Genomic DNA, 11,520 nt, shown 5'->3' with positions numbered 1-11,520 from the left:
CGGGAAACAGCTGGGGAGGGCGCAGCCCTTGGCAAATGACCCAGGATTCAATGGGTCCACACTCCGAGGGTGGGTTCCTGCCTCAAACCCCGCCCTTGCTGGAAACAGCTCCGGGAAACAGCTGGGGAGGGCGCAGCCCTTGGCAAAGCAACCCAGGATTGAGTGGGTCCATGATCCTAGGGTGGGTTCCTGCCTCAAACCCCACCCTCACCGGAAACAGCTCCGGGAAACAGCTCGGGGGAGGGCGCAGCCATTGCCAAGACAACCCCTGCAGGACTGACTTCCTTCTGCTTGGTCGTGATTCTGAGGGTCATGATGAACACCACCCATGGTTTTTATATAAGTAGATATTCATAGAACAAAATTTGTTAATGTTTACAGTAGGGTAGTGCTACGTTTAGGATACTTAAAATGTTTGCCCAAAGAATTAGGATTTTATTCTCTAGGACATTGAAAGTTTTTGTGTGTTTTTTTAATCCTCACTCAAGGATATGTTTGTTTGTTTGTTTTAAATATTTGTATTGATTTTAGAGAAAGAGGAAGGGAGAAGGAAACGTAAGAGAAACATCGATCAGCTGCTTTCCATATGCACCCCAACTTGGGATAGAACCTGCAACCTGGGTATGTGCCCTGACTGGGAATCAAACCTGTGACCTTTTGGTGCACTGGATTAAATTATTGATTTGAGAGAGAGGAAGGCAGAGAGAGAAAGAGAGAAGCATCAATGTGAAAAAGAAACATTGACTCCCCTCTGCCCTACATGCCCCGACCAGGGATCGAACCCACAACCTGGGCATGTGCCCTGACTGGGAATCAAACATGCCACCTTTCAGTGTATGGGACGACACTCCAACCAACCGAGCTACACTGGCCAGTGCAGTTTTTTTGTTTTTATTTTTAAATCAGGTCATGCTAAATGTGTGAATGTGTGTGATATACTAGTATTAGATAAATATGGTAACACTATGTTAGGTGCAGAGTTGAGAGGCAAAATACCAGCTATTGAGTTAGTGGGGAAATCAGGTTCAAGGTACAATAGTCAGTCCAGAGTGGATTTTGCTTCCTGGCAGTTGTCATCAAATTGGCTCAAATAAACTCATAAAAATTCTTACAGGTTAGACATGAACTTGGACAAGGTAGAAATGCAAGTGGGGACTGATAGGGCAATCAAAGTTCTGTGACAGCCAAGAATAGGTAGATTTTTCAGATACTTGAGGGCAAAGACATGATGGCAGTTGAGGTTTGAGAAGGGTACACACCCCACTTGACTCCTCATAGAAACCCAAAGTAGGTGCATTTGAAGACAGTCTAAGAAAAAGAGTATGAGAGAGAACTAGTGGAAAACTGGAGTAATTAGGGTTATTTGGCTTGGAGAGAAGAAGTGTTTGAAGACCTGACTCTATGAAAGTTCCTAGAAGATTTGGTAGGCTTACAATATAGCAGTGCTGATTCAGGTTAGACATGCAGCAAATGTCCTAATAAGCACTTCCAAGTCAGGAAGAAATGGCTTCCCTCTCCCTAACTGTCTTTCAGAACAGTGTACAATGTGCTTCTCTTCCTTCAGCTTTGAATTAAGAACTCTTAAGAAGCAGGTGGTTGAATCAGGTGATCTGGTATAGACTGCAAGAAGTTCTTGGTGAAGAAATGAGAAGGGATCTTCTCAGGACCACCGAGTCCCATCTAGGTCTGCACAGGTACAGGTCTACCTGTACCTGGTGCACCACCAGGACTTTCCCTTACCCACATCCCACCCATCTCTTACCCACATCCCTACTTTCATTACCCAACGTATAGTCTGAAGCTTTCTACAGTCCTGGCCTAATTTCTTTAATGCTTCCCATTGATCATAATACATCCCTTTTCTGATGAAAACAGCAGCCTGACAGGGTGAGTAGAGCACCAGCCACGGAGAGTGTTCAGGGCTAAACCCAGCTTTCCTCCTATGGTAGAGAATGCCTCAGAATTAGGTGGTGTAGAGTCCTACCCAAACATCTTTAACTTCCTCTGGAATTCTTTGCTCTGGTCCTTGCTTTCATTTCATTTTCTCGCAACCCAAACATCTTTATTTTGGTTCTAAGTCACTATCTTTTGTGATCAAGAATTATAAGTAGTTTGTGATCTGGGGCTAGACATTTGTCTTTCTCTGGATCCTGTTTTTTCTTCCTTTATCCTCTAAAACAAACACCCCTCCTTTGATATTCCTTTTGAAACTTTGACCTCTAATATGGACCATAATAGTTAGCCTTTTTCATTGAGTACTCCCTGAGAACCAGGATCCTGCCCTCCCAAGTCAGCAGGAGTTAGGCTATTGGCTTTATCATTCTAAGGAAGGCCTTTGCATGTCAAAAGTTAGGTTTCTTCATTCTGGAGAAGGGCTGAGAAATGTGACTCTCCTATTTGCAGAAGAGGGAGAAAGAGGACACCTTTCACTGCATATGAATGGTAGTCACTCTACAAAGCTGTCAAGACAGTTAAGATTATCTGGGCTCCCAGAGTGTAAGTGGTGGTGTATAAGTGGTGATTTATCAGCCAGCCTCAGTGTTGGTAGCAGGCCTGGATTCAAATCCATCTCCTTGTGTTTAATTTTAGGTTGGATGCTTAACTTCTCTGAGCCTGTTTCCTCAGTAGTAAGAGGAGAATAATTGTAACCTTTTAATTGGATAGTGTTGAGGACTAAAGGAGATAATATATTTTAAGCATGTGACATTTAGTAGGTGTTCAGTTACTTCCTTTCCACCCTTACTTGTATGATAACTCACCAGCAAGCTCTAAGGAGATTGCAAGAGACCAGAGGAAACTCTAGGTAAAGGCCTCAGGATTTTCTTAGGAGTCCCTAATTCTACCCACAGCAAAAGTCAGATGAAGGAAGAGGATAAGGAGGAGGGGGGAAACCTTTGTAGGGGCCTGACAAGCATAAGCATATTTCCCTTTTTAATCTAGACTGAGAAAATACAGGCTTCTGTTCTCCAGATGATGAAACACAGCACCTGGATTTACTGAAATATGGGAGTAGGCTCAGGGACAGGTTTCCCTCAATGAGTTGATTCCTTTTTCAGCAAGTTTTCAAATCCACCACCAGATTGTGGCCAGTCTTCCTGTGTTGGGTCCTGAACCTATTGAACATGGGGGTTTTAATGTTTTGTCACCTTAATGATAGCCAGCTTGTTAAGGACGAGCCAAAAGGGAAGAGGTGTAGGGTGATAACGAATGAATCTGAATGACACTGTAATGCCTTGGAATGAATCCCTGACAGGAAGGTGATGGATGTAGAGAAATTCAAATTCCTTTAGTTTCTGGCCCAGGATCCATGTGGGAAGATTGGTTGATGTGATTGATTGCCAGGAGGGTAAGATGAATGCGGATGGAAGAGGCTTGGAAGAAGTAGGACTATGAGCTTTTGGGGGAAGTTGACAAACTTTTCATAGAATTCCCAATTACTCTGGGTTTCATTAGTGAAAACCTCAGATATAAACCCACAAAAAATATAAGGCATGTTCTTCTTGAGTGACAATTTGGACAGGGCAGCAGGGATGGTTTTCTTTTTAAAAATCCCCTCTAGGGAATGTCAGCAAGGCCCCAGGGAAATGTCAAAGCCTCTGGTACTTGGGTTCTTTGGATGGAGATTGAGTTAGGAATAAAGGGAGAAAGTCCACGTTGTTCATTTCCCTAACACAGCATCACAACTCAGGTTTCATGATGGGTTCTTTGGCATCTATGTTTACTGAGGTTTAACCTCAAGATCAGATAATTTTATGTTTTTGGTTTTCTTTTTCTCCGAGTCACAGGGAAATAATCTTTTGGTTGCCTATTTATTCACCAGAATTTTGTGCTTAGTATCTCTTCCATTCCCTCTTCTACTAAGTCTACAAACACACACACACACACACACACACACACACACACACACACACACACACTCTTCCTTTCTGTTGCTAACTGTAGTGTTTTTTACCTTCCTTAGAAGGAGGGAGGTAGAGGAAATGTTTCTGTTTTTTTGACATAGGCTAAATTGTCTCTGGTCTCTGGCATCTGTGATAGTTTTAAAAGCACTGGAGTGGACTCTCAAAGCACCTGCTCATGGTGTCTACTGAGATGCCAAGTTCCTTAATGAACATTTCACCTTCCTTTTCATTAAAAAAAATTATTTCCTGTTGGCATTTAAAAATAACTTAGGCTTGGCCTTTGCTGAGATGGGAGACCCCCAAGGTGGAGATGCTCAGATATAGATCAGTGGCTAAGCTCCTAAGGCTCTTTTTGGGAAACTACTCCTCCCCCAAAGATTGCCAGTGGAAGATGTAGAAATGCAAATGAGGAAGGTAGAATCCACAACTTTCCTAGTCTCTTGCCCTGGGGCCCAGGTCCTTGGTGTACAGACACCCCAGGAAGCCAAAGTTAAGAGAGTAAACACACTTTGAATATGGTTCAAGTTCAAAGGGCTTCCTTGTTCCTCAAGTTGCTTAAATTGCATTAAAATAACACCTCTTAATCTGGGAATCTGGATTGGCCAGTTTCTCAGTCTCAATTTTATTATTTGTCAAACACTGATGTCAAGGTGATTGGATAGTTCTGGTTTTTCACTTAGTTTTGTGCATACATCATTCCCTTTCTGATCCTAAGTTTTCCAAAGAGAGAAATAAAAGGTCTCAGCTGGATATACATTCTAGAAGCATTTATTGGAAAATAAAGTTGAGTTCTCATTCTGGGAGTAAAACAAAATAGAGTCGTTTTACAGCTCTTTGGGGGGGAGGGGATTTCTCTTGGGGGTTGGGGGTTGTATAGATAAGTTGTAGTCACCTGTCCACTTACTGGGACCATTACTTCTCCATGGTCCAAAGGTGGTTTCTGAGCTGGAAAAGTCCTCAGGTCATGTTGGATCCTGGTTCCCCAGGATTGGGTGGGAAGAATTTTTCAAAAGTGCATACTCAGGTGAAAAACCCAACTACAAAGCCTCCCACGAGGCAGGTATGTGGTCTCTGCTGCATTCATCTGCATGAACTTGTAGCTGGTGTTTTTGGAGCTAGTCAGAGTAAGGGAAGGTTGCTCCTTCAGGAGCCTGGACAGAACTCTGTCACTTTTTGCTTCCATTCCCTCTGATTCTCAGCGGCACAGCTAGGTTGAACGTGTTCTGAAACTTACAGGGAAACATTACTTTGAAGGTCCCTCTGGATATGGATCCCAAACCAAATAACCTCCAAAAGTACAGGTACAAAAACCAGGAAGTAACTTGTGGGAAGATACAATTAGGAGGCCCAGGCTCCAATTTCATACTCTGTTAAGAGTATGCTGTATAATCTTAAGCCTCAATTTTCCCATGTATTGCAGATATCAAGACCAACCCTGTGATTTTCCAATCTACTCTGTCCAAGGGAGAAGCTGTGTCCCCCTCCATTATCATTCAATTGAACAAGTAAGTTTGTGTGGGGTGTTATCATGTGCTGCCCTTGCCTCGGGACAAAGCACTGCCTAGGGAGCGGGTGCAATAGTACTTGTTCACCACATGCTTACACTGGTCACACTTGACTATACAGCACCACTGGAATTTGCAGTTACAGCTGCTGATGGCCTCAGTTCTCCTCCCTTCCACCTGCAGGCCACACTCAGTGCACAGGCGCCTGCAGCTGTGTCGGTCCCACCTGGATGTGTTGTGGCTGTTCTGCAAACATTCCCGACCCTCTGTGCCCAAGATGCCCAGGCTGGAATTGCGGATACAGTAATTTGGTGATTCCTCTAAAAAGATCAGTTCAGCCTCTGCACTGGGAAGGAAGGCTTCTCTGGGTGTCCAGTGGCCCTCGGCACTGTTCCCAGCTCTTAGCTGCCGCTTATCCATCTCAATTTTCAGTGCTTGGTCATACTTGGCCTTTAGGAAGTCTCCTATCTCCCGGAAGTCAGCCAGCTGCATCCAGCATGTCTGGATGCTGCAGCTCCCTGAGATGCCATGGCATTTGCAGGTCCTTTTCATGGTGGCTCTTACGGCCTTCACAGAAAGACAGAGAAAGATAGTACAAGTGAGACAATTGCTCTGGATAGGAAAGACCAAATTTTAGAGGATCCTTGGAATTACTTGGGGGAGCCCATGAAAAATATTTTTTCCTGGGTCCTACTTCAGATCTTATCAATTAGAATGTTCAGAGATTTAAGGGCCTTGGTATTGGTGAATTTAAAGCTCTACTGGGTGATTCTTTTTTTTTTTTTTTACTGGGTGATTCTTAAAGAAAGCCAGGCAAGTGTTGAATAGATTATTGGAGTCAGGAAACTGAGGCTCCAGGCCCAAACTTCATCACTTGTTGAGCTTGTTGCTTTATCTGCCCAATTGGAATAAGAATGATCCAGAAAGTACTTTGTAAATTATAAAAGAAAATACGATCATTAGCACTGATATTGTTTTGAATCTGGGGGCTAGAGTATTTGTGGGGTCTGGATTTGTGCTCTGAGACCTCTCTCAGAGGGAAGGAAGCTCCTGGAGTTTGAACCTTTACCCCAAAGCAATTACCCACATCTGTAATTGCTTTGAAGACCTCTTCCCCTTGCCCTGGGCAACCAAGACAACTAGATATAGGTTCAAAGGGAAATTTCTATGCTCTTAGCTCTAAATCCAACTTGCTTCCAGATCTGAGTTCAGAATACCTAGCAGGTGTGGGAACTTCCGGCCCACGGGCTGCATAAGGTCCGAGAAATCATTTGGTCTAGCCCTGCCAAGGCATTAGGGTTGAGTTAATTAAATGTTTGACCAAATATAGCAGGCTAATTTTTAAAAAATAATTTAAAAAATAATATTTTATTGATTTCAGAGAGGAAGAGAGAGAGAAACATCAATGATGAATGATTGGCTGCCTCCTGCATGCTTCACACTGGGGATAGAGCCCACAACCTGGACATGTGCCCTGACTGGAAATCAAACCGTGATCTCCTAGTTTATAGGTCAATGCTCAACCACTGAGACACACCAGCTGGGCAAAAGGGTTAAAAATTTTAAGTCATGGAAGCAAGGCCTTGATTCTGGGCTCTCAGAAACCTGCCTGTGGAGGAGCCAGAGCACCAGGTTTAGTGATAAGAGGACTAGACACCAGATCTGAGTTCATTGTCTGCCTATGATGCTTATTAGTTGTATTGCCTTGACTAAGCCACTTGGAATGGCCTTAACTGGCTTTGTCATCCAGAGAATGGGGGTAACCATCTCAGTCCTGGCTGGGTGGTGTGAGGCTGAAACATGGATATGAGATAGCTCTTGGTAAGTTGTGAAAGGCTGTACAGATATGAAGCTGTTGCCAATACTGGGCCTGATGGCTGACTGGCCAACTCCCATACCCACCAGCCTGCCTGCCCTGTTGTTGTGAAGATTCATCAGGGCTCTGGCATCCTTTCCCTTCTCCAGGCTGTCCACAAAGAGTTTGGAGATCCTTTCCCCAAATTCCACATTGTCGCTGCAGCCTCCCCAGATCCAGCCATGGCCTCCTATACATATGAAAAGAATAAGTTCTATGTACAGTTCCCTATGAAGTCCCAGGAGAAGAGTCATGGTCATCTTGGCTGACACGCAGCTCTGCACTCCTCACCCCTTCCTCCCATTAGCGAGCCCAACATACCTGTTTTTCCATTTTTTGACTCATCACAGCCACAGCTTTCAAAGTCGCCCATGCTACAGTTCTTGGTGATGGTGTGCATGACTCCCGCAGAGCTGATAGCATGAATGAATGAAGTCTCCCTGGTGGCTTTGGAGAGAGAAAGGGGACTGGAAACGTGGACTCTGATGACCCAAAACAGAGGCTTTGGAAAAGCAATGCTGTTTCTCTCCCTTGTCTCCTGCCCCTTTTGAGTTTAAGAGGATGTTCTGAGAGAACAGTACATATCTTGTTACTTCATTCAGGCAGGAATGAGTATCCCCACGCTCTAGAAGTAAAACCCAGAGATAAAAGAGTGATGGGACCAAGGCCACTTTCCTCACCAGCTGTGGTGTTGAGAGCAGGACTCTTCTCTCCAGAAGTCCAGCCTAGGCCTCTGGTCATTACCCACTGCTTTTGGGCCTCTGGCATTGAGGACTCATGCCCTGAGGCTGTCTTAGGAAACAGAGGACCTTTTCTTCCTTCTGACATACAACTAGAGCCCTGTAATAATCATAATGATCATGGCTACCACTTACTGAGCTTGTATCTTTTTTTTTTTTTTTTTAATTCTCACCAGAGGATATTTTTCCATTGATTTTTATTTTTTTAAATATATTTTTTATTGATTTCAGAGAGGAACGAAGAGGGGAGAGATAAACATCCATGAGGAGAATCATGGATCCGCTGCCTCCTGCACGCCCCCTATTGGGGATTGAGCCCACAACCTGGGCATGTGCCCTTCACTGGAATCGAACCTGGGACCTTTCAGTTCGCAGGCCGACACTCTATCCACTGAGCCACACCGGCTAGGGCTCTATTGCTTTTTAGAGAGAGTGGAAGAGAGAGGGAAAGACAGAGAGAAATATTGATATGAGAGAAACACATCGATTGGTTGCCTCCTGCACGTGCCCCGACCAGGGCCCAGGCCAGGAAGGATCCTGCAACCGAGGTATGTGCCCTTGACTGGAATCGAACCGGAACCCTTCGGTCTGCAGGCCGACACTCTATCCACTGAGCCAAACTGGCTAGGGCATGAGCTTGTGTCTTCTTCTTTATTTTTTTTTAAAAAAAATATATATCTTATTGATTTTTTTACAGAGAGGAAGGGAAAGGGATAGAGAGTTAGAAACATCAATGAGAGAGAAACATCCGGCAGCTGCCTCCTGCACACCCCCTACCGGGGATGTGCCCACAACCAAGGTACATGCCCTTGACCTGAATCGAACCTGGGACCCTTCAGTCCTCAGGCTGATGCTCTATCCACTGAGCCAAACCTGTTAGGACAATGAGCTTGTATCTTAACTCTTTATAAACATTGTCCCATTTCATTTCCATGCACTCCCCATTCTTTCTGTATACCCCACAGGGAGATATTTCTTTTTGTCTTCATCTTCTTTACTCCTTCCCCCAACTCTGCTCTGGCAGCTCTTTATTGTTTCTATATAAATGACTTTTATGCAAACTACTACACAGTTACAAATAGCTGCACAGATACACACACAGGTGTACCCACATACCCCACCTGAGGCACAGCTCAATGTGATCTCTCAGCTTCTATGCTGTTGGGATTTTATGGCAGCTGGGCAGATGGGATATTCCCTCACAAACGCAGAGCCTTTTCCCCATTTTTATTTCGTTCAAATCAGTGCAAGATAAGTGAGTTCAAACACATAAACATAAGCATGCATTTTTAAAAAACAGAGTAATTATTACATTTGTATAGAAACACCTCATTCAATCCTTACAATGCTCCTGGTGGGCTGGTCTTATGATAAAATAACAGAACTGGGGCTGAGAGAGGGGAAGTAACTTAGTCAAGTCACACAGCCAGGAAGTGGCAGGTCAGCAGATCACTGATAACTTTTTCATTTCACTGTGCACATATATGCTACACATGCACACATACTGCAAGCCCACCTCCATGCACATATCCCCCCTGTACAGGTGCACAAACTTACCACCTCTCAGCCTGTTGTGAGTAGAGAGCTGGAGAGCATTTTCAGGGCAGTTCCAGCGTTCCCAAGCAAATTGGAACTTACACTCTTCAATGCCACTCTGGGCACCAAGGGCCACACTGGTAGTGTAGGTCAGATAGGCCTTGCAAAGGGAAAAGGGCTATGAGCTTCGGGCCCAGCTCAGATCAGGTCATCTGGGGAGCAGGCAGAACTCAAATGGGTTAGCTCTCCATGAAGGAACAATCATGGGTTCTTCTGGGTGAGGGATTCTGGCACTATCTCCCTCCCCTCTTTTCCTTCCCCCAAAGAGATCCCTTAGGAAGCTGAATGGGTAAAAATAGAAGCCAGAGAGCATCCTACCTTGGGACCCGTTATCAGGAAATTGTTCACTGACCTACCAAAGAGAGAAAAAGTGAGGCATTGGTGAACAGGGCTGAGATAATGGGGCTTCCTTGGCAGGGAGTGAGAGTGGGGGAAAGGACTTACCAGGCAGAGGCACTGAAAGTGGCATAGCATATGCCCACAGCCACCCTGAGCATAAACAGGACTCCCATGGTCCTGCCCTCCCCTAGGGGACTAAATTCAGCCCAGGGACAAGTCCAGAGAAAAAGTAAGGAGAGGGCAGGGTCTTCCTCAGTATATATGTTGGGAAATTCTGAATGGCCAAGGGGGAAAAATCAACAGACCTTTTCATTTGTCCCTCACTGGCAGGGCTGCAGGAGCCACTGGCCCAATGGGGGACCAGGGAGGAGGGACTCAGGCCAAAGCCTCAAGGAAAGCTCCGCCCTACCTCACCCCACCCCGCCTCGCCAGCCCTTCTTCCCTCCCCTCCAGCCCTTCTTCCCTCCCAGGCTGACAGAGGGTTTGAGGTCTTTCCATACTCTGGAGATATCTTTCCTCTATAAATGAGACTTATGTCTCTTTCTCCTTGAGGGCTCATTTCTCAGACTCTTGTAGCATGGAGCAGGCAGGGTTCCTAACCCTGAAGGTAGGTCACCTGTCCCTTGGAGCTTCAGTGCCCTTATCTGTCAAAGAGACCCCACCCCTTACCCTGCCTTGCTCCCTAAGGTGTTAATAATTATGTAGTTACCCAAGTAAGGGGTACACTATTCCCCCCTCCTCCCTTGTTGACTATGAAGTCATGGAATTGTGGGACCAGGAAGCAGAAACACTGCAGAGTTCACCTCTATAGCAGTTCCTTCTAGCACATTCTACCAAAGTAAGCTCTAGTGAATTTCTTTCATTCCTAATATGTCTATCATTTTGTATTTGAGGGTTAGATCTCCAGTTTGTTAGCTGTTTGTATACGTGGGAATCAACCTTTGGACCACCCAGGGCTGTATTTGAAAAGATTGATGGCTTTCTTTCTGATACCACTTTGTTTCAAGGACATCAGCCCCTTAGGCAGGAATCTGTCTTTTAGATTTGCTTAGTAGTCTTAGTGCTTAAGAAGATGCCTGGATGAAAGAAAAATGGGTCTTATGTTTCTTTGTTCCCCATAGCACCTGGCATTCAGTTGGTATTCTATAAAAATATTCCTTTATTTTCTAGAAAGCAGAGGGGAAATTAGTGTGCTTTTTGTGTGCAAACTTTGTGCTTGCTCCTGCGCAGATTCTCTAAAGATCATAAAATGTTTTTCAAAGGAATTTAAGATATTAAGGGAAGGCCTCTGCTCTAGGTATTGGGAGCCATAGACTTTGGCCACTAATCTGTTATGTGATTTTGGGCAAGCTGTTAACTACTGTGTGGATTCAGTTTCTATATCTATAAAATGAGAGAGTAGGGAAAATGTTGAATGTTGAATGAACTCTAAAGATTTTCCCAGCTCTCTTGCTTGCTTTAATCCTAATTTTACAATTTGCAGAATTTATTAATGCCAGAGGTGATTGTAGGCCAGACATGGGGAAATATTGTCTTCCCTAACTGTCAGCATGAGAATCACCTTAGTTAACTTTGAATCCTTC

At 44.6% G+C, this 11,520-nt stretch overlaps 1 protein-coding gene across 2 annotated transcripts; it reads right to left on the bottom strand.

Moving 5' to 3' along the window:
• Window positions 1–4,680: 4,680 nt before the first annotated feature.
• On the bottom strand, window positions 4,681–10,311 carry WNT8A (wingless-type MMTV integration site family, member 8A). 2 transcript variants are annotated; one of them, XM_005881009.2, is made up of 6 exons: window positions 10,043–10,311; window positions 9,917–9,950; window positions 9,560–9,698; window positions 7,584–7,709; window positions 7,310–7,452; window positions 4,681–5,974 (listed from the first exon to the last, which is right to left on the bottom strand). In XM_005881009.2, exons 1-6 carry the CDS (start codon window positions 10,108–10,110, stop codon window positions 5,429–5,431), a joined length of 1,056 nt encoding a protein of 351 aa, XP_005881071.1. In that variant the 5' UTR covers window positions 10,111–10,311; the 3' UTR covers window positions 4,681–5,428. The 2 variants fall into 2 exon arrangements, with proteins under 2 accessions (XP_005881071.1, XP_014384624.1); XM_014529138.1 differs by having other exon boundaries at window positions 9,917–10,311.
• Window positions 10,312–11,520: the final 1,209 nt, after the last annotated feature.

This window comes from Myotis brandtii, unplaced genomic scaffold (genome assembly GCF_000412655.1).
Source record: "Myotis brandtii unplaced genomic scaffold, ASM41265v1 scaffold668, whole genome shotgun sequence".
Lineage (NCBI taxonomy): Eukaryota > Metazoa > Chordata > Mammalia > Chiroptera > Vespertilionidae > Myotis > Myotis brandtii.
Note: the sequence above shows the minus strand (reverse complement) of the source record. Positions and strands in the feature narration are given on the sequence as shown.

Excerpts from the sequence above, each read along its gene's own strand:
- WNT8A (XM_014529138.1), bottom strand. The coding sequence starts at position 10,072 with ATGCTATGCCACTTTCAGTGCCTCTGCCTGGTAAGTCCTTTCCCCCAC. Across the intron at positions 7,710-9,559 it reads TCACAACAGGCTGAGAGGTG|CCACCAGGGAGACTTCATTC; the intron begins GTAAGTTTGTGC and ends CTCTCTCCAAAG. Across the intron at positions 5,975-7,309 it reads ACAACAGGGCAGGCAGGCTG|GCCGTAAGAGCCACCATGAA; the intron begins GTGGGTATGGGA and ends CTTTCTGTGAAG.